General features: G+C 44.8%; 1 protein-coding gene across 2 annotated transcripts in view; it reads right to left on the bottom strand.

Annotated features, from left to right (window-relative positions):
* The window catches only part of PRKCB (protein kinase C beta), a 301,234-nt gene that overhangs the window by 47,656 nt on the left and 230,319 nt on the right, over window positions 1–23,259 (bottom strand). For both annotated transcript variants that reach the window (XM_012780169.2, XM_012780168.2), the window contains exon 10: window positions 7,080–7,253. In XM_012780169.2, coding sequence (XP_012635623.1) covers window positions 7,080–7,253 — 174 coding nt within the window. The remainder of the gene's footprint in view (window positions 1–7,079; window positions 7,254–23,259) is intronic.

Here is a 23,259-nt window from a genome sequence, read left to right as displayed (position 1 = left end):
AGAGCCCTGGCTCTGGCATCAGCTACTCCTGGGTTCAAGTCCCAGTGATATTGGATATTTACTCCAAGACCTCGGGTCAGTTACTCAAACTCTCTCTGCCTTCCTACAGGGGGTAATGATAGCTGCTTCTTCACAGAGGACAGTGTCGCCAAGATGTACCAGATGATGCACGACAATTCCACGCACACTCACAGAGCCTCACTCATGACGTGTTCACACACTTTTCTTTCCTCTGTATTTTATAGTTTTAGAGTCACTGTAGGAACCAAGCAACTAATACTTCTCAAATATATATATTTTTTCTTCAGCTAGAACAACCTCTCTTCTTCTTTGGAATTCCACAGACATTTGATTCTTGAATGAATATACAAAGGCCACCATCAAGAAAGCGGAGAGCATCAGGCCCTGCCCATTCCTACCTGCCAGGGCTCTAGCTGCCTGGGCTGCATCCCTGATTCCTTTCCTGCAATCAAGATCCCCGGGTGGTGTTAGTTGACTAAAGCCCTGATACCTGCCAAGCTCTCACCAGCTTCCTCTCTGGGGAGGCACTGAATGCCGTGTTTGTAGCACTAGGCTATAACTATATCCTGCTTCAACCCAGTTGGTCTCCCCGGACTCAAGATGAAGCCTTCCACCTGGCATGAGCACCAATTATTCCGCTCCCTGTAGATATAACACCACCTTTTAAGGTTCCTACTGAGTTAGAAGTAGCCAATTACCAGCTGATTGAGCCAGGAATAAACACCTGACCCAAGATGAACCAATCAGATTCCCTTTCCTGTGAGTATAAATTGGGACTCAGAAAATTCGGTGGCCAGGGAAACTGCAAGAGGCCACGTTTCTTACGAGCAAAGAGAAGCAGAGAAAGCAAGGAAAAAGAAACAGAAAAAATCCATTCTAGGCTGATTTAAGGTTACAGATTCCAGTTCTTTATGAGGCCCAGGTATACCTTTGACTTTGGGTGATTTCTTTCTAATAAAATCCTCTTTTCTCCGCCTTTTTTGTATGAGCTAGTTTAGTGGGAGACAGGGGTGTTCTGTTTCTCACAACCCAATCATTGCTGGCCGAGACAACTGCCGGAGCCTCCTGCAGAAATGCCCTGAAGTTCAGCCATATCCTTGGATGCTGCTACCAACCCAGAGCTGATCCTGAATTACCACGATCCCCTGGGCACTCTTGGCGCTCCGTGCACATGCCATCAGGGGTCACCTCTACAAGTGGGAAGCATCCTCATCCCCCTCCCCGTCCTCTCTGGCATTCTGTGTTCATGCTCCTCCCAGCATGCCTTGCAACTGAGTTATTGCTGGGCCATGGCAGAGAATTTGGGGAGGAAGTAACTTCTGTCCTTCAATGACTCATAAAATCTAATTCTATTTAAAAGAAAAAAAAAAAAAGAAGTGCATATGTTCAATTGAAAAGAAAACAGTTAAAATAGATGTTTTGCTAAAGAAACTTAACTGCCTGTGCCCACTGGCAGTTGGGAAATTGCATGAATGTGCCGGGCTGACAATTGTCCCTGAGAAAAACTGCAAAACGACTGGAAGAAACATAATTCTTTTGTGCCTATGCAGCAAGGTGCACCTCCAGCCCAGCTGTAATAATGTAGCCAACCTCCATTTAGTGTTTATTATGCCGTATTCACCAGCTCTTTTAATACTCACTTATTATGCCCACTTTAAAGATGATGAAACCAATATTCAGAACTGTTAAGTGACTTTGTAGAGGTCATATAGCCAGTCATCACAGATCCAGATCAGCCCGACCGAGCAGGACATGCATATCCCTTTGTCTTTCCAGGAGAACTTGCGTAAGACCAGCTCATCTAAAGAGCAATTCTCTGAATTCAAACTCAACCCCCTTCCAAGAGCTTTTGCATCTATTTGGGTATTAACTTTGCCATCTTGTGGCACATAAAAAAAATTTTTTTAAGCTGCTTTGTTAAAGACATTTCTGAAATAATATAAATCCCAAAAGAAGACAATTACCCACAGACCCCCCTCCTTGAATCGAATCAATATTTTCATTTGTCTGTGTCCCTTTCTGAGTCTTCTCCGTGTGCACATTCAATCTTAACACATTTAGAATACTATCTTAAATAGGATTTAACATCCTACATTTTTTGTTCACATTGTGCCATGCATATTTTTGAAAGATTTTTTTTATCCCAATATAAGGATATTTCTGATGTAACTTTGCTTTTCTAAACAAGTTTTTTAAAAAAAATCAAATTTGCGTCATTTTAAGGGTGATAAAAATGGTTTCATACATTGCTGGGTGTCTCTCTTTTGCTTTTATCTAATATTCCAACCACTTTAAGGATTTTTAAACCTTCTATTAAGGATCTTTTATCTTCAACATTCGAAGTCTCTAGCAAGAAAAACATATCAAACTTGCAGCATGTTATAGTAGATTTGTCATTTTTTTTTTAAAGGTAGCTGATTCAAAAAGAATTCTGGGTCACAAAATACAAAATGACAATCCACTCGGGCGACACCGTCCTCCTTCGCTGTTCCTCAAACACGCTGAGGATGCTTGCGCCCCGGGCATTCACACTCACTCTTCCTGCTGTCTGGAACACTCTGCCCCCGGATAGCCACACGCCTCGCTCCCTTGCTTGCCCTGGTCTCTGCTCAAGTGTCATCCTTTTCAGAGAGGCCTTCCTTGATGATGCTATCAAAAATAGCACCTCTCTGCCCCGATCCACCCATCTCTACCCGCTTTATTTCTTGTTGCTATTATGGTTTATCTATCTGTCTGCCCCATGAGAATGTAAATTCCAAGGGAACACGGACTTTATTTCTTGTGTTCACTGATGCACCCCTCGTGGTAATGCAGCTGGGGTTTCTGACATCTGTTTCAACAAATAAGCATTTGTTGCAATAACCAATAAGCATTAGTGCCCTCCGAATCCTGGCAGTAATGCTCTGACTTTTGGGATGCTGCTCATTCCAGCTTCCTTGGAAGCACCACTCAGGGGGCCAGGCCATGCCGTGCTAGAAGATGAGCGTGAGCTGGAGAGCCACCTTCACAGGCCTTCCTTGGAAAGGGGTGTCACCTTCCTGAGCACCTTAGCTACGCTGACAATGATTTGCCTCATATACATGCAGCGCTCTCTAAATTTAAATAATCGCTCCCATGCATACAATCTTACCTAATCCTTGCAATATCCCTGTAGAATAAGTGCAGTGACTCTTCCATAGTAGGAAACACACCCAAAGGGCCATTAGGAAACCTGGGTTCTTAATAGGAGCCATTTCATATTTCCGGGAGTCCGTGTCCTTTGGGTAGAACTGTGGACAGTAACACTCACTAGTAGTGTTCTTGTGAAGGTTAGATGTGATCAGGAGAGTAAAAATAGTTTATAAACTAAAAATAGGAATGCAAAGTTAAGGCCCAGAAAGTATAGCAAAGGCTTCCAGTTTGGGGATTCTAGAGTCTTGCAGAACAAATCTCAGCTCCACTACTTAGCACTGTGTCACATTGCATGAGTGACTTCTCTGAATGTTACCATTCATATCTGTAAATTGGGGCTAGTCCTAGTCCCTATCCATCAGAGGTGTTGGGAAGATAAAGTGAGATAGTACAGCCAGGATGCTGAGGCTGGTACCCAGCACATACTGAGTGCTCACTACTGTCAGCTACTGCTTTGAGGTTCTTGATTGCATCATTATCATTGTTACGGCCATTTGGGTGATGACCCACCAGGCTGTACTAACAAGAGCTTGGGCTCTGAGTTCAACGGGCCAGTGACCTGGTGCTGTGTCGAGAGAGAACTACTGTGCAACCCTGATCCTAAATCCTTTCACCTGCAAAGTGGAACAACAGATAATCCCTTCCATTGCAAGAGTCTTATGAGGCTGGGATGAAACAATGTTTTTGAAGACCCATGCATAGCAGATGCTCAGATGGAAAGTCAGTTCTGACTCTGGACATGAGAAAGCTAAGGGACAGAGACACAGTGTGACTTCACTGAGCAGGTGAGAGATAAGCAAGGCTAGGTTAGAACTCAGGCCCCTGGTGGAGCCTGGTGCCAGGCTGGCAGTGGGGGATGCTGCCCCAGGGGTGTCAGGTGACGTGGCCGTCGGGTGATCCACACACAAAAGACCTCATGGTGTAGCGGTTAAGGGCAAACCCGCTTAGAGCCAGGCGCTTGGGTTCAAATCCTGGCCCCGAAATGTACCAGCTGTGTAGGCTCAGTCTTCTTGTCTATGAAGTCAGGATGATGACAGGACCCTTCTAAGCTGTCATGCGGCTTAAAAGTGTTGGTTCTGTGCCTCACATAGAGTAGGCATTATTATAAGCCTTTGAAAATAAATTTAATTTATGCAAAATTAAAATATATGTGCTCAGCCAAAAAAAAGGTGAGAAAAAATAATTTAAATTGGGGCATTTCACTCAAGGAGCATATGCACAGAGTGCAGGTGAGGCAGAGAGGGTGTCTGCTCTACCCTCAGCCAGCACCACGTAGCACCCAAGGGTCTCTGGCTTGCAGCAAGCGCAACTTCTCAAGCACTCCCCCACCCCCAAATAATACAGCCCCTAGGGACAGGATAACTCTTTCATCTGATCCTCAACCAATGAGAAAACAACCTGTTCCATCCCTGGCCTTGCTGGGTTGGGAGATTCTGCATCGGTCTCCAGCGTGGGGCCTTCACCCCCATGCAAGACATGAATCCAGTGAGCACTCGAGTTCTAGGCTCTCATGGTTTTTAATCTCTCCTTCCTGGCAAGTGACAGCTCCTGCAAAGGACTCCGAGCTCTGCCCAATTTCCAGGTAAACCCGCAGCCCCTACTCTTTAATTCCAGAAAGCATACTGAAATACAGGGAAGTGATGTGGCTCAACATTAAAAGAATAACCTCAAGGCCGGGCGCTGTGGCTCACGCCTGTAATCCTAGCTCTTGGGAGGCCGAGGCGGGCGGATTGCTCGAGGTCAGGAGTTCAAAACCAGCCTGAGCAAGAGCGAGACCCCGTCTTTACTATAAATAGAAAGAAATTAATTGGCCAACTGATATATATATAAAAAAAAATTAGCCGGGCATGGTGGCGCATGCCTGTAGTCCCAGCTACTCGGGAGGCTGAGGCAGAAGGATCACTCAAGCCCAGGAGTTTGAGGTTGCTGTGAGCTAGGCTGACGCCACGGCACTCACTCTAGCCTGGACAACAAAGTGAGACTCTGTCTCAAAAAAAAAAAAAAAAGAATAACCTCAAATCCACTCTACTTCGTTTATAAAACAGTTAACTACAAAGATACTATATTTTAATGAACATCAGTCACACATGATTAATTTGTCTCAGTCTCACCATATCCAACTGAAATTGACAACTGTGCTCCAAGTTAACTCAGCCTCTTTCTTGGGGAAAAAAAAATCTTCTTCTTAGACTATTTACCAGACTGAGACTGTCTGTCCCTGGTGGGGTCAATGAGTCAATTTGGGGACCAACAATGGGAAAGGGAGAAGGCAGGAGAGTGGGGGAGCCTAGAGGTTTCAATCCTAGCCCTGTCTCTGCCACCCCTCGAAAACCTTAGACATTAACTCCCCAAGGGAAGACTAGAGATTTGGCCTAGTGACGGGCACTCCCTTCCTGGCCTTTGCCAAGTCTCAACGCGATGTTCACTTAATAGTTTCCTTTTCATTGATTCTTTTCTTCTACTCAAAAAATTTATTTTAAAAGCAAACTTCAGTCACCCTTGGAGCACAATAGTGAACCAATTTATTACCTTGAAAGCTGTCACATACAGCAGAAGAATCAAACATTTACCCTGCTTTTCCTACAGGAGCTGTACCATAAGGGATCCAAGCAATAGATGAGGGAAAGCTCCTTTTTATCCAAGCATTCCAACCAGTGTATGAAAAAGAAATGATAGAATTAGGATCTCACAATGGTTCAATCCCTAATGAATTAACGTATCTAGGCAGCAATCATAAGTTGCTGCCAACATCACTGAGAGAGGCAACTGGACAGTCTGTGCCTTCAGATGAAAGAACACACCACCATCTATCGTCTTGCCAAAGGGATCAGAGCAGAGCCGCACCAAGCCTCTAGCCCCAGCTGCTAATTTGCAGGAAACAGACAGGACAGAGGAACATGTTGAGGTGCCCCAAGACTGTACAGATGGCAAAACCCAGACTATGAAAATGCTACAGGTCAAAAACCCCAGGATATCTTCAGCAGATAAAAGAACAGATAAAAGAAAAGGATAAAAGAGAGTGGGAACTCACTAGATTAAAGAACTTATAGGCACATCAAATTAGATGCAAAATACAATAGCATCATTTCTCACACATGGGCTGGGCTCTAAAATCAGCATGTAGGTTGAGAACTGGATGGAGTCAAAATTAATCTTGAAAAATCCCTTAAAGCATCTTTAAGTCACTAGGTCATTGACCATGAGAAACCCCAAAGGCAAGAATTAACGTTGTATCTCTTTGCATTTGGGCTCTGGCCTCTCCTTCCTTGGGTATGGGGGCCTAGGTCTAATGTGAACAGGGAAAAGGTGAAGAGGTTACTTACAGGGGTGTCTCTTGCTCTCGCAGATAGAGCTGAAATCAGAGTCAGCAGCAGACGGAGGACAAATGTTCCCTTCTCATCTTGGCAGTCATGGCTCTGAGCTCACTAGCCCTTGTCTAGGACACTGTGCCCCCGCCCGGGAGTCCTCTGAGGGCTATGTTCTCAGGCAACCCACCCTCCAAGGAGACCCATGCAAAGGCCTCGGGCACCTGCAGAGATGTGCACATGCATTTCCCCAAAGGGCTGGAGGGCTGAGTAAAACCATCTAGAGGCACAGTGTGTGGACCTTCCCACTGAGTTCCTGTCCCCGTGTCACCCCTCGCCAACAGAGAAAGGCCCTGCTCTGTTAGTTATAAAACCAATTGCCTGAGTTCCTTTATCTGAGTTGAGACAGCATCTGCCCCAGGGGACAGCACTTCTCAGTGGCAACCTCAGAACTCCCAGCCAACTTCCCTGGGCCCCGTATCTTTCTGTTTCTAGAATGGGAAGAGCCCAGGTATCTCCCTGGGGTGGGTGCTGCTGGGACAGCTTTGGAGGTGGAAGACCCGAGGTCCCCAGACGAGTTACCATGGTCTGGAAGCAGGAGTGGAGCTGGGTGAGGAAGGGCGGCTTCCCGGGCAGGGCCAGCACCCGCTTCTCCACCATGGTGCACTCCACGTCGTCGTCTTGGATCACAACGTCCTTCTTCAGGATCTTCACCGCGTAGAGCTCATCGGTGCCTTTTCGCTCCGAGAGCATAACCTGAGGAAGAGAGGGCAGTGGTGTTCGTTCAGATCCACTCCCAGCTTTGCTCAGATGTCCTCTGTTGACTCTGAAACAACAAGGGACGCTTCCCACGGACCTCACACTTTGAACGGCTGAACCCAATCAGGGAGGACAGTTCCAGGAGAGACGGCCGTGTACTGATCCCTCTGGGATAGGTATCAGTGCCCAGCCAAGGTGGCTCGAAGGCAAGCCTCATGGGGGCAAGTAGCTTTTGGTCACTGGCCTAACCCAAGAGGCTGCAATCGTGCCTGGCACATGGTACATGCTTAATAAATATTTGTTGAATGAGAGAGTGAGTGAATGCTGGATAAAACCGGATTTGGGGGCACTTGTTCCTTTATTCATTCAATTATTTAATGTTCATTAAAGCCCGCTAGACACTGGGGATACGGCAATAAACAAGCAGGCACGTTCTCTGACCTTGAACTCCAGAGAGGAAAAAGGACTTCGGAAATTAATTTCAGGGATGATTAATGTAATATTTTAATAGCCTCCCCTGCTGTCTTGGGGCTTCCTTCCATGAGCTGTGGTCACAACCGTGGCCAGTTAACCTGCGTGGCTCATGGACACATCATTGTTTTCACTGGTTGTGACTATGCCACAGGGAACAATGACCGGCAGGTACTATTTTCTCAAGAAGCTTCTTAGGAAGCGCAGGGCAGAGCCACATTATAAAGAGACCTAAGTGGTCTGGGAAGGCTTCCTGGAGGAGGAAACAATCAGATCGAAGTGTTTACTGCATGCACTGTGTCAGATATTTTGCAGGCAACATTATTGATCACCACTATATTTCTGAGCATTTATGAATGGACCAAACAAGTATCGGTTTTCAATTATTATTTCTCATTTATTTTTCATAATGGTAACTAGGAAGTTCGTTCCCTTACAAATCTCATTTTGCAGGACACCAAGGCTCAGGGGGTAAGTAACTTGTCATGTTACAAATTTAGTTAGGGTCATGATTTGAACTCAGGTCTTTGACTACAATCCCTGCCTTTAAATGCTCCACTTGAGCTCCAGAAGAACCCTCGAGGAGCTTGGGCGGTGGAGGGAATAAAATGCTCCTGCCTGGCTCAGCTGGAGGACTAGAGGATGTAGCAGAGACCTGAGGCTGGAGGGCGTGACACACAGGGCAAGTTGAGCAGCAGGAGGACAGTCCAGCACACTCCACTCAGCTCTCACCCTAACAGCGAAAGGTCTGCCTGGGCTCATGCACAGAAGCTTCCAGATCATGCATCCATGCGCTGAAGCTTCTGGGCTGAGCTCACCAGCTCACAGAGCCCCCGTTTCTTGTTCCTACCATCTTCTCTCTCATCACAGCCAGGGTGGCCCCAGGCGAAGCAGACCCAGGGATTTAGGACATCTTAGGAAGAGGGTCCCCAACACCCACTTCCACAGCAAGAGGACTTTCCTCAACCTCTTCCTTCCCCCGGCATCACAGGAAAAAACAAGAGCTGCCAATCTGGGTGGGTCCCACCTGCCGGGCATTTCCTCAATCCTCAAAACAGACCCACCGACTTACCTGGGAAGGTAGGGCTCCAAGTGTGGGGATGGGTGTCCCCAGGTTTATTTCCTATCTCCCTCTGTGCTCTCCCTGGTACCCTGGGGCTGTATTTCCCTTCCGCAGCCCTCACCAGGGTAGAAACAATGACCTAAGGAAGCCACTGTCCTAAGATATAGAGGCAGATGGAGATGGGGTTTTCTGCTCTCAGATTCCATAGAGACCTAGGCTGGGCAAGAGCAGGGAGGATGTGGGGAGGTGACTTGGCCTGTATAGAATGAGTAGAGGTACAGAGGTGGGAGGAAGAAGAGCCTTCAGCTAAGAGGACCCCAGAGCCCCACAGGAAGGGCTCAGTGCTGAGCTGTCCTCAAGGGTGGACCCATTGCCTCTGGTCAAGGCACCATCCAACAATCCTGAATACCTGCAACTCCTCCCCTCCCCCACTAAGAGCAGAGGGGAGGAGCCCCAGACACCTGGAACGCGGATGCTATTATGATGGAACATCTTAGCCTGCTGCATGGAAGAGAGACAGGGCAGAATGGCTGGAAATTTCCCCCTGCGCCAGGGACAAGGGTGGATATCCTAGTCTGTTTCAATGATCTGCATTTTACAGGTAAACAAACTGAAGCTCAGGGAGATTAACCTGTACGAGCTACCAATTGTTCTAAAAATGCAGATCTGATCACGCCACTTCAATGCTGTAATGCTTCAATGCTAAAAGTCCTTCAGTGGCTCCTGGAAGCCAAAAAATTCTGTGACCACGTCCTGTTCTTTCTTTCCCTTTGAACACCCTGTACCTACTGCCTGCAACGTCCTTCCACACTCTTTCAATGCCTGGAAAACTTGAGATTCGGCTCAGATGTTACCTCTTTCTCTAACCTAGATGATCCATTTAGACCCGAATCAGCCACGCCCTCCTCTGGGCACCAGGACTGCTTGGTATCTATGTATGCAGGCTTTTCCAAACTTCAATCATTCATGTGCCTTTTTCACATTTTTTCCCTGCCACCTAAACTGTTATTTGCTTAGCATTTTAAAAATGTAGTCATATTTTTACTTAACTAAATTTGAAAAGGAAACTTTATATCACTGCTATTAATGGCAAGCCAGTATCACCCATCATAAATGGAAGAGAAGCATAAAAATAAATAAAAGCAAACCAGTGCTAGTAAATTCTAGCTAGACACTGATGGCTGCTGAAGGTAAGGATGGCTGCTAAGCCAAGCCCTGCATTTCCTTCCTATTAAAGGAAAAAAATGATATTAGAAAATGTTAGAGAGCACATTGCCATCAAATGAGATTTTCTTGTTCAACCAATTAGAAGGACTAAAAGAAAACATAAAGAGAGGATAACCTTATCACGTGATTTAATTTTGTATAATGTCATGACCATGTACTATCTAAAAAAATCTCAAGTACTAACTGAAATCATCTTGCAAATCATCAATGCCATGTCCTCCACACCTTAGGAAAAACTGGTGCATTTGCACAGTTTATTAAATCAATGAATAGGGATGTGTGAAGATTCTCTTGCTCTGTCCTAAGTAACATGCCCTGTACTGATTGGAGGAAAATAGAACTGACTGACATGCATAAAACACCACTAATAATTTAGAAGAAGTAGAACTGAATTAAATTCTAGGAGTCAGCTAACTTTTTCTGTAAAGGGCCAAACTAAATATTATAGGCTTCATGGGACTATATCAACTACTAAACAGCGCTATTGTATTGAAAAAGCAGCCATAAACAATACACAGGCGCATGAGTGTGTCTGGGTTCCAGCAAAACCAAGCAGTGGTTCACAGGACAGGTGCCTATGGGGGCAGGCGGAAGCAGTGGGCTAGGCTCCCATAGTTTCCTGACCCCTGATTGAGAATGTGTATGTTCAAGAATGATCAGGGAAAATAAGAATGACCACATGATCAAAAGTGACCGTAGTTTACTTTGGAAATGAACTCTAGCATGCCTTTCCTTTCTTCCAACTCTTTGTTATTAGAAAAAACCTTCTGATTGGGCAGTGGACACACCTGGCCACAGCTGATTGGATCAGTGGTAGATACCTGACCTAAGTTGAGCCAATCAGAGTCTCTCTCCAGAGAACTTGGAATTAGGATACTCCAAGGAGTCAGTCAGGGGCCCTGAATAGAGAACACCCACAGATCCTTCTAGAGTGGTTCTTTTGTACTATGTGCAGGCAGAGAAGGATGAAACGGATGCGTGGGGGGAAAAGAAGGTCAGAGAACAAGTCTTGCTTTCTCATTCCTGCTTCCAATCTCTCAGGAGGCTTGTTAGAAACCGCCATCTCCCTCTAATAAAGTTATGTTTACTTATGTTAGTTTGCATGGATTTAAGTATCTTAGAGATCCTGTAAGACAAAACTACTGCGCAGGTAGCTCAAATTCTTAATAAAAATGACAATTTCAGGAAGGGAAATAGTATCAGGTCAGTATGTGACCTAAAAGAAGGCAAATTCCATTTTTTTAGAAAGGACCATCCCTCTTGCCTATATCAGAATCACTTGGGGGTCCTTTTTTGTAATACAGATTCCAAGCACTGGTCTCTTTCAAGAGCTCTGGGCTGTGGCCTGGGACTCTGCATTTTACTAAACCCATTAGGCAATGTCCATAGGTTAAACATAGAATCCTTTAATTCTGATTTTCCTAACTCCTTCCCAGCAGTCACCAACAGGGTGAGGATGGAACTTTCCTTTTCTCCTTGAATATTCTAATCGAGCTTTCCTTTTCGATAGGGATCTCTCCGCCCTCTCTCGGAATTACAGTTTCAGAGTTTTCCCCATAGCATGAAGGAACTGACACTCCGTGGTGGTTTGAAAACATGTCTACAAATATTTGACACCCATGCAATCAAGAGGCAGAGTCTATGCCCTTTCCTGTGAACCTGGGCATGTCTTTGTGTTTGCCCTAACGAACAGAATGTGGTTGAAGTGCCCGAGTGACTTCTGGGGCTGTAGCTTAATGTCAGTTTCTTTTAGAACATGTGTCTTTGAAACTCCGAGGCCACCATACTAGACCACAGAATGAGACCACGTGGAAAGGCCCTAGGACCACATGAAGAGCGTGGTGCCCAGCCAGAGGAGGAGAAACCCCAATGTGGGAGGTAGAGCTTAGCAAAAATGGATAACTTGTCCACATTCACTTTACTAGGAAGTGATGCCGTCTAGTCACCTGTGTCTCCTAAATCCATGCCCTTAACCACACCCCATTGCCAAGCCCTAAGTACCAAGAGTTCAGTGGTGAGCAAATTATTGCCGGAGTGTTTCAAATTCAGCTCTAGATTCTGGTCCTGTTCCTCCTTTTTCTATCTTTCCCACCTGCTGAGGCTTGGAGCTTTGCAGGCTAACTCATGGCCACAGATAGAAAAATCATTTCCTTTTTCTATTTCTTATACAACCGCTAAATGGACCATTCGTTTGCTTGGCAAGATGAGCTTGGTCTGCCTTAGTGCTCTGGTCACAATTCCAGTTTATCCACTGGGTCCACAAGCTCCCCTGGGAATTTTGTAGGCACTGGTGACGCATCCAAACAACAGGACGGACATGACTCTGCTTTCGTCAGGCGGTCTGGGAAGATCTTCCGTCCTCCACTTGTGCTGTGACGATTTGGCATGGGAGAGGAAAAAGGCAGCAAAATAGCCATGGCGCCAGCAGTGACGACGGCCATGCTCTAAACTGCGGAAATAATCTTTCATTAATCGTGTCGAGCAGTTTCTGAAGCTTCCAGAAACTTTAATACCAACACAGAGGGCGTGGGCTGTTTGCTCAGCTGTCCCTCTCTCTCCAGGGTGAGGATTCCAAACAGATTGAAAGGATGTGTTGAAGTGACGTTCTTATCAAATTCCAAGCCACATCTGTTACCCAAGAATCTTCTGGGAGAAATGTGATAAATAGCAGAACTCCAGTGACAGCAAATAAAATAGAGGAAAGTAGCCCAGGGAATCCGGGCTGGAAAGTTTGTTGTGATGAACTTTGCTGGCAAATCCCAGTGGCAAAGTATGCCTGGGATCTTGGTTCCTTCTGTGGGACAGTGTCGCACAACGATTAGGGCGGGGACTTCAGAGTGAGAAGACCTGGTACGTGTCCCAGTTCTGCCAGATACTCCCAGGCGACCTTGGGAAATTCGCTTAATCCTTCTGAGCCTCAATTTCCTCACCTGTAAAATGGGGGTGCCAGCATTACTTAGCTTTGGGTGGTGCTGAGGGCATTTCATGGGATAAAGTGTGCTAAGTGCACATTTTAACTGTGCAAGGCAAATGCTGAGGACTTAATGCCTGGTGGTCGTACCAGTTTCCCAGGGTGACGACAACAAAGAACCAAAACCCAGAATTTACATTTCACAGTCCTGGAGGCCAGAAGTCCCACATCAAGATGTTGGCAGGGCCGGCTCCTTCTGAAGGCTCTGAGGGCAAATCTGTTCCATGCCTCTCTCCTTGTTCCTGGTGGTTGCCAGCAACCCTTGGCATTTACCGGCTTGTCGACACATCACTCCAGTCTCTGCCTCTGCCTCCACGTGGTGTTCTTCCCTGTGTCTGCAGCCAAAAGTCCTCTTCTTATAGGGACACCAGCCATTGGATTAGGGCCCACCCTAATCTAGTATGACCTCATCTGGACTACACCTGCAAAGATCCTACGTCCAAACAAGGTCACATTCACTAGGACTTGGACATTCATTTCTGGGGGAGACACAATTCTGCCCACCTCAGCTGTTATCATCAACATCATCTTTTCAGATAACAACCGGGGATGCTGGTGGTCCTTGTACAAAGCACCAGGAGCTCTGCCCTAAGGAGCCTGTGTAAATGCCACACTAATGCAAGAGGGCAGAGATGGGGAGGGATGGAAACTCTGCTCCCCACTTCCCTAACTTCAGCAGTCACCTGCTGAAAGTCCCAAACCAAATCGAGTCACCTTCAGGGTCCCTTCTCTTACATCTCTCATCCCACGCGTCCACAAGGTTTGCCAGCTCTACACGGGGAATACACGCCAAATCCAACCTCCCTGCTGGTCTAAGCCACCGTGGTCTTCAGCCTGGTCTCCCGCAATTGTCTCCCAACCAGTTCTCTGCTTCCACTCTTCTCTCGCCCGCTTGCATTCTATTCTCTGCATTCCCGAACGGTGCTTTAAAACCCCAAGTCAGTTCACGTCTCTCCACCTTCCCAAGCCCTTCCTCTGTCTGCACCCAGGACACGATCCCATCTCTCAGGATCCCCCTCCCTGTCTTCCCTGCCTGCAGGACTCCCAGATACAGTCTACAATCTGCTCCCTCACCTTGCTCAGCTCACAGTCCACTGTGACCACCTCCCTGAGGGCCTTCGCCAAACTTGCAGCCCCTTTTGTCACTCCCTGTCCCCCCTCCTCTACTTTGTTTCTCTTAACAGCACTCACCACACTTGGCATTACATTAATATCTATTTGTTTATTCTCTCCCTCATGAGAACATAAGCTCTGTAAGGGCAAGTATTTTGTCTGAGTTGCCCACTGCTGTATTTTCTCAACATCTAGCACATGGTAGACACTCAATGCATACCTGTTGCAGAAATGAGTGAAAAGATCTGAGTGGAGGAAGTAGCTAAAATCCCCTAGATACAGGCCACCACAGATCTTCAGTTCCTTAGGTGTCAGCATTGTTTAATTTATATATGGCTCTCTCCAACCCATACTTCCCAAAGAATTGGAGGTAGCATTCAAGATTATATGACAAAAACAAGTGAATCTTATGGTGGGTGAATTATACTTTAATGCAGGTGGCTAACATGATTATATACCATGTAGTAAATATACATACATACATATATATATATATATATATATATATATATATACTTTCTCCCTCCCTCTCTCTCTCTCCATTGCCTCTTTCTCCCTCTCTGCTTCCTGGAGGCCAAATCAACCAGAGATATATGAAACATAATAAAATTCATGTTTCCTATGAGGAAAGTCATTTTTTGAGAAGAAACATAAGCTTCCCCTGGAACTTAGCTCTAAGAGCAATGCCTTGCATGGATCTTTGAACAAGCCATGCTCCAGGGATGGTGTTCTTAATAACATCCCTGCAGCAGGATCAGAAAAGGAGAAGTAGGGGAGAGACCCAAATGTCTAGCATTGTCAGAGTTTGCAAGCTTGACTAACAAACAGAGACTTGATGAATTCCGATGTGTGTCTAAAATAGAGAAAAAGACCTCTGGGGCTCACAGGGTGTCCAAACGCTGACTTGGGAGAAGGGCATCTGTAAGGGGTGGTGAGCTAAGGTCACCACGGGAGAGGCACAGACAGTGAGTTGAAGCCCATGTGTATACACTGCAGGCCTCCAGGGGCACCAGGAGACTCCTGTGCTTCTGCCCCATGCCCAGCACACCAGGAGCAGGCTTGCGGAGGAGGCTGGGTGCGGGACCCAGATGCTGATCTGTCACTAGGAGGGTGCCCTCCCTCTATTCTAACATCCCATGTCTTTGAGGATCCCCTTGCTCTCTGGGCTTGTCTCCTGCTTGGGTTCCACCCAGACCCTTTGAAGACCTGCAGAGGGTACCTTAGAGGAGCTCGACTCTTTCAGGCAAATTCGATCCCTTCCCTTCCCCCATCCTTCCCTTGAGTTTGCCCCGCCTGCCTGCACTGAGCGGTTGTTTCTCCACGCTGCACATTACAATTCCCTGCGGAGCTTTTAGAAGCCGATGCTTGGGCCACACTCCAGACCAATTAAATCAGAATCTTCTAAATATCTGAACCCTTCCTGCGCCAGGCCAGGCCCTCGCTGGGGGAAGACGGGGAGGTGAGTGGTTGGAGGTCATCAGGACAGCGTTGTGAGCAGGGGCTGGAGCACTGGCCAAACACCGTCCACTTGTTCTTCCAAGGGCACTCACCCCCTCAGGAGCAGGATTTGGAGAGAAACTTGGGTGCATCCTGGTTACAAAATGAGGGCTAGCTTCTATATCCTCATCTCTATAACACAGTAGCTATCCTGACAATCTCTGCATGTAAGAGTGAGATCATGGCACTGGCGGAGTCTAACGATCTGGTAGCTCACATCTAATTAGAATTATAAAATCAGAGTAAGTACAAGTTCAGACTCTGGAATCATGAGTTCAAATCCTGGCTCTATCATGTGCTTTGCTGTGTATTCTTGAGCAGGTTACTCAACCCCTCTGAGTCTCAGTCGCCTCACCCATACAAGGGGCATAATGACAGTTTCTCTGGTGAGTGCCCATTGCTTTCTGAACTTTGTGCTGAGACGTTAGACATTACCCAGACTCCCCATGCTTCATTCAAACCTAGACTACATGATGTTGGAGATAGAGACGCTTGTGTCTGTTGCTTATTTACAAGAGAATGGTAAGCAACCCCCTCAGCATGTAATCAATAGTAGCCAATCAAATCTTCTATCTGTGCATTAGCCTTTGTATGGAAAACGCTATCATTCTGTTCAGCAACTCTGCTTTTTGCCTGTGTAAACGATCTTCACTTTTCCCCACACCAGGATCACCACTCTCTTTGGTGAAAGTGTGTCCCAGGACAGCTACCCTCACACTGTGCACTTGAATAAACTTTTATCTAGATCCTGAGCCTTTTCATTATTTTAGGTTGATGAGTTCAAACTTTGGATTAAATGTTCTAAGTGTATATGTCCACACTTCCATTTGTTTCAATTTTATATTTAACAGTGGCCACACCGGTACGATACTAAGTCGTGTGGTTTGAGGGACTCAAGTGCATTTATTTGCCTCTATTAGTAGAGAGGAAGTTAGCAGCCTAGAAATGATTCCAGGCTTCTAACAGCTTGTTTTAGAGAAGGCAACTGGGCAGACATTGCTAATTGAAGATGTACTTCAGGAAAAACTGCAAAATGGCCTAGTGGGGAAAAGAAGTTCATTGGGAGTTAACAGTGTGGATCTGGACAGGACTGAATCACTTCTCAGATACAATCTTCGAGTTGGCCAGACAAAAAGAAGAGCAGGGACACTAAGCATGTAGATCAACTCAGATTATACAACTTGGTTGTTTCATGATTTATTATGTAAGGTTTTCGGTATTTAAAAGTCTCTTTATAGATGATAAAAGCATGGATCTGTGTGATAGATAAGCTAATTTTTCATTTCAGAGGTCAGGTTGGCAGATTGCATTAAGATTTAAACCTTTTAAAAGGATGTCATGTCACACCTTAGATTTAATCAGGTTGAATTTTCACTCACTAGCAGAGAAAGCCATGGACGTGTGAAAGGAAGTTTAGAATGGAGGTGCATTTAGCCTAGTCATCTCTGGCTCCCTAGGACTTGCTATTGTTTAGCAAATGTCACCACAGCAGTGGAAAGGATGACTCACAGTGACTGCTTGAAAGGGGGAGGGGGGGGAACAAGGAGATCAAACCCGAAATGCCTAGCCCCTGTGTTTAAAAGAAGACGTTTGGTTGGATCTAATAAGAACTGTTTAATTGGGTTGTAATATGAAAAAATGCTCAACATCTCTAATCATTAGGGAAATGCAAATCAAAACTGCAAGGAGATATCACTTATGTCCAGTAAGAATGGCCGTTATCAAAAAGTCCCCAAACAATAAATGCTGGCATGGATGTGGAGATATAGGAACACTCCCACACTGCTGGTGGGACTGCAAACTGGTTCAGCCTCTGTGTAAAGCAATATGGAGATACCTTAAAGTGATACAAGTAGATCTACCATTTGATCCAGCAATTCCTCTCTTGGGCATCTACCCAAAAGATCAAATGACACTCTACAAATGGGACACCTGCACTTGAATATTTATAGCAGCACAGTTCACAATCACAAAGGTGTGGAAACAACCTAGATACTCATCAATACACGAGTGGATTAATAAAATGTGGTATATGTATACCATGGAGTACAATTCAGTTTTAAGAAACAATGGTGATAAAGCACATCTTGTATTTTCCTGGACAGAGCTGGAACCCATTCTATTAAGTGATGTATCTCAAGAATGGAAAAACAAGTACTACATGTACTCACCAGCAAACTGGTATTAACGGATCAACACTTAAGTGGACATATAGGAATAACATTTCTCGGGTGTCAGGCAGGTGGGAGGGGAGACATGGATAATATACGTAACCTTAACATTTGTACCCCCATAATATGCTGAAATAAAGAAAAAAAGAAATGTGTAAGAATTGCTATTTCAACACTGTGGGCTATATCAACTCTAATTATTGATATCAACAAAACTGATACGTATCAATTCCAGTTATTGAAGGGTTCTTTTGAGCTAAAGCAAACGTTAGTGAACTTGGAGGATCTTCCGCTAAGTAAAGTAAGTCAGACGCAGAAAGGCAACTACTGCATGATCTTACTTATATGTGGTATTTAAAACAGTCAAACTTAGAACTTAGAGAAACAGAGAATTGAATGGTGGTTGCCAGGGGCTGCAGGGTAAAAGAAATGGAAAGATGATGGCCACAGGGTTCACACTTTCAGCTGTAAGAGAAATAGCACTAGAGATTTAATGTATAGCATGGTAAGTATAGTTAAGAACACTATATTGTATACTTGAAATTTGCTAAGGGAGTAGATCTTAAGCATTCTCATCCAAACACACACACAAAGAACTGGAATGCCTAAAAAATAAATAAAATGAAATAAAATGGACACATTGGTGACATGTATGGCTTAGTCAAATTGGTTTGAATCATACGTTATATTTGACAAAGCTAGATGGTTCAGATAAAAGCAGATTTAATTTGACCGTTCTTTCTAGATGGTTCCTGGGAAAACAAACTAATTATTGATGCCTCCTCCCAAAAGACAATGAAATGAAATCCTTAAGGACCTGTCATTCATTTCAACAATTAGGCTGCACAAAGAAAGTCTATTTCTCTATAATCTGATTTGCCCTGTGAGCCCAGGCTTCTGCTTGTAGTTGGTGTTACAGACCACTGCCAATAGAGAATGGGGGTCTCCACAGCAGGAGTGGGCCACGTTAGGTGCAGCGAGGCTGTGTGGCTTGGTGGTGACACATCCAGGAGCCAGACTCCCTGGTTTGAACCTGTCTCCACTGTGGCAAGTTTCTTATTTCTCTGAGCTTCCCTTCCCTCATCTATAAAATGGAGATAATAACATCTCCTACCTCATAAGACCCATTGTGAAGCTTAAATGAGCAATGTGTATAAAACACTCAGACAAGTTCCCAATGCTCAAAAAATATTATCAATCCCTGCAGTGGTGTTCAACGAGGTCACTACAGAATGTGAAACTGGGGAGGGAGGTGTGAGGGTTTGAAACAAACTGTGGCACGTTTAAGCATATGAACCATTGCATTGGTATATCCAAAATATTTACCATGGGTGTTAGATGATTATTATCTACACATTTCTGCTATTATGCTTGCTGTAGAAAAGATTATGCGTTATGCCATTAGTATCTAGGGGTTCATTTTGCCAGGATTGTAAATTTCTGCACTAACACAGAGAGACACAGTTGAGACAGATATGCAGAGGGTGATATATGATAGGAACTGTGATAGCACAATAATTAGACCAGTGGCCACAAATTATCACCTGAGGCAGAGTCTCCATGTTAACGAGTTCTACCTGGTCCTTCAGTAAGAGGACTTGATTTAACTTTGTGATATTTTCCCCAAAGAATCAGGCAACATTTTAAAGAATGAAGCTACTTTGGCCTGTACCAGCCGGGCCAGTCACTTTCTTCCTTTAGTGAAACTGCCCACATCATATCTGCTTTTCAGAGAGTCCTGTCGTCCTTTCTGACGAATGGCTAGAAAAGTGCCCACCTTGGCCACAATTAATTGTATCAAATGGGTCCCTGATCTACACTGGCCCAGTGGCTGTTCTTTTCTGGCATTTTAGATGTCTAGGATATTCTAGACTTGAGAATTAAACATGGGGACTTGAGAAGTGACGATAAGGCTGGGAGAAGTGGTGCAGGGAAAACAGGTTGGGTGCCACCCCCCAAGATGGAGACATGGTTGTCCGGCTCTCATAAGCTTTCTCGATGGGCGATGATGGGCTGTACTTCCTGCCTTTGGGTGTTGTGAGATACACAGAAACACGCCATGTCTTTCCAGCAAAACCCCCATCCCTCACTCTGGCTTGAAAATCTACTTGCAGCAGATGGGAGGCTGTAAAACTTAAACTGAAAAATATTTTTATTTTCTTTGAATAATTAATTGTGTTGAGAAAAACAGACTCTTATCTAACTTCTGAGGAGTGAAGGTGAGGGCCATAGAAAAGCAGTAAGTCACTTCAAGGAGAGACCTGGAAATCTTGGGGAAGTGGAAGAAGGGCCTCGCAAAGATTTGGGAAGATGAGTTGGCAAAAACATGCTGCAATCAGAATTGCATATGAAAGAAGGAAAGATTGAAGGCTTAAGGGGGAGGTGCCTTAATTGGGACAGAACCGAAGAGAAGGCAGGAATCCAAGATCAGACAGCAAATGTCAAAAGGTTCTCTGGAAGAGGATGAAGGGAACAGGTAGCAAAGATTTTGTGCTATCTGTGAACCATATGATAAAGGAACTCACCATATGGTGCAGGAAGATAGCAACGCAGGTTGAAGTACAGGGAAGTGCTTTTGTCTGTAGGATTACATAACCACATCTAATGTATGGATGTGTATGTGTGCGTGTGAATACACACCACTAATGAGATTAAAATTAGGATAGACTCCCACAACAGGAGCTCAAAGACTTAAGCGAAGGCCTTTGTTACTGGTATGCACTAAATTGTCTTTTAATCTGCTCAGGCAATGTCTTCCCGTCGAAATCCAGTGCTGTGCTTGGCTCTAGGAGAAGACGCTGTAGTCTGGGGCTTGGGGCACTGGATTATTCTCTTGTGCCCAGACAGCGTGCTAGTTTAAGCAGCCCAGGCTTCACGGAGACAAGCTTGGAGATTGCTGAGGAATATGCTGTTGAGATGCTGAGATGGTGAGAAATCAGGGCTGACTTCTGGATCAAACCCACCCAGCACCGTGCTGAGGGTCCAACAATCCTTTCAGGGGCCTCATGAAAGCATTTTAATTGCTTTTAAAATCACAAGAAAAAAAAATCCTGAACTTTTAGGTTGAAGACAATGTTTTAATGTATAATATTAATATATTTGCCTTTATCCCAATGCAGTCATAAGATATTTTCAACTCTTTTTCATAGAAGAAGGTGGAACCCACAAATGTCATGATATTGTTCTTGGAGCATTTTTGCAACTGTTGTTTCAAAAAAAAAAAAATGAAAAAGAAAGAAAGAAAAGACTAGCGGTCTAGGGAGATGTGTGGACTCCAAAGTGGCCCAAAGTGGTGAAGAGATGGAAGGAGGCAACTGGAATCACAAAACCAGAAGCCAAGGTCTTGCCACCTCCCAGCTGTGTGATCTTGGAGAAGTTACTCAACCTCTCTGATTTAATTTCTATATAGGTATAAAAGGGTTATTACCAGTAACTACCTTGCAGGGTAGAGGTAAGAATGAGTATGATGGGATGTATGTGAATCCATAGCACAGCTCCTGTCAATTAGCATGAGCTCAGTAAATGCTGGAAGCAACAGGGAGCATGTGAGCGGGATTGGAGTGGGTGGGTTGGGTGGTAGAGTTGGTGAGGGTTGAAAAGGAGTCACAGCACACACGAAAGATGCCTACAAGACTTGGAGGATCCCACAAGGCTGCAGCCTGAGAAGGAGATCAGAAGGGCAGCAGCTGGAAGAGTGAAAGCCATTCTCACGGGCCCTCAAGGAATCACTCCAGATGACTCACAGTTCCAACAAGCACCTGCACGTGGCCAGGTGACCGACGGGCACAGGGCGAGGAGGAAGGACAGAGTATCTAGAGCCCTCCATCCCTATGAGCTTTGTCTAACGCCAGTGGCTTACAGGGAAAAGAAGGCATGCAAATTCTGTTTAGTACTTAGAAGGGAAAATGAGAAAATACAAGGGGAAAATGGCTAAGCTCCTTAAATATGTTCATCACATTCCAGGTGACTACTGCTGAGACTAGAAATGGAAGTATTAAGTATCAAGCAATCGGGAGCCCCAAATGAGACATATCTAAATCAAACCTGATCTGATAAATGCCATTTACTAGCTGTGAGACTTTAAGAAGCCATTTTGACTTTCTGCATCCCATTCTCCTCCTCTGTAAGATGGGGATAATGGTAGCTGCGATATAGAGTAAGGGCACACTGATACATGCAAAGCACTTATAAAAGAGCCTGACACATTATAAGGACTCAAACAATGTTAGGTGCCATTATCATCATCATCACCACTACAATATAAGTTCCACGAGGGCAGATATTTTAGTCTGTTTTGTTCTCAGCCATTTCCTCTGCACTAGAACAGTGCCTGGCATATAGTCGGTGCTCAAGAAATACTTGTTGAATGAACAAATGATTAAGTATGCCTGTCAGTGGGTACTTATTATAAAAGTGATGACTTCTCCCCAGTATGGTGTATGGACTCCAATCTTAATCCCAACTACCTTCCCCTCATGCCTACCTTGCTCTCCTAAGCAAGCTACCATGCCTTGTGCTCAGACCTGGAGCACAGGTGTGAGTTAGGTGCTCACTGCTAACCTGGGATACAGGTGTTTCAGAAAGTTTCTAAGGGGAGGAGCCACAGTGCAAAAAGACAAGGAAGGAATGAGCGGGGAAGATGTAGAGCAACGAATCTCAAAAGAGCAGTTTGATGCTCTGGAGGAAGGAGGTCAAGATCACAGGAAAGACTCTGTTGTGTTTTTGAGACAGGGTCTCACTCTGTCACCTGGGCTAGACAACAGTGGCATTATCATAGCTCACAGCAACCTCAAACTTCCAGGCTCAAGTGATCCTCCTGTCTCAGTCTCCCAAGTAAGTGAGACACAGGTGTGTGTGCCATGTCCAGCTAATATTTCTATTTACTTTTTTCCTTTTTGTTTTTGTTTTTTTTTTTTTTTTTTTAGAGATAGGGTCTTGCTATGTTGCCCAGGCTACAGGAAAGATTTTTAAGGACACAGGAAATATTGAGCATGCTCCTCAACTAACATGAAGAATATGGGGGAGAGGGAAGATTAGAGACTTTTAGTACCTTGTAGTTAGGCACAATAATTATAGCAAAAGACTTACTGTTCTTAGAAATACAATGGTGAGTGAGGTGCCAAAACATCATGTGAATGTAAGACCTTAAGGCAGTTTCTCACAAAATGCATTATATGTACTCTGTACCGCCACCTGTACAGGACAAATTACTTTTTAAAAATACATTCTCCTAAAACATATTAAAATAAATACATATTAATAACTGGTATATAGAACCTGTGATTTCACATATATTACTACTTAGGACAATGCTAGGAAGAAGAAAAGGAAATCAATGCAAAGTCAATTTATAAAAAAAGCATTAAGTATTTATGATGGTATAAATAAGGAAGGTACATGGTAAAAAAAACAAAAAGAAAAACAGGTGCATGAGTGACTAACATTTAGGCAACTTGGCTAAGGCTTTATTATGAACCCTGTTGTACTGTC

Source organism: Microcebus murinus, chromosome 19 (assembly GCF_040939455.1).
Source record: "Microcebus murinus isolate Inina chromosome 19, M.murinus_Inina_mat1.0, whole genome shotgun sequence".
NCBI classification, from domain to species: Eukaryota; Metazoa; Chordata; class Mammalia; order Primates; family Cheirogaleidae; genus Microcebus; species Microcebus murinus.
This window is presented reverse-complemented; position numbering and strand designations above follow the sequence as displayed.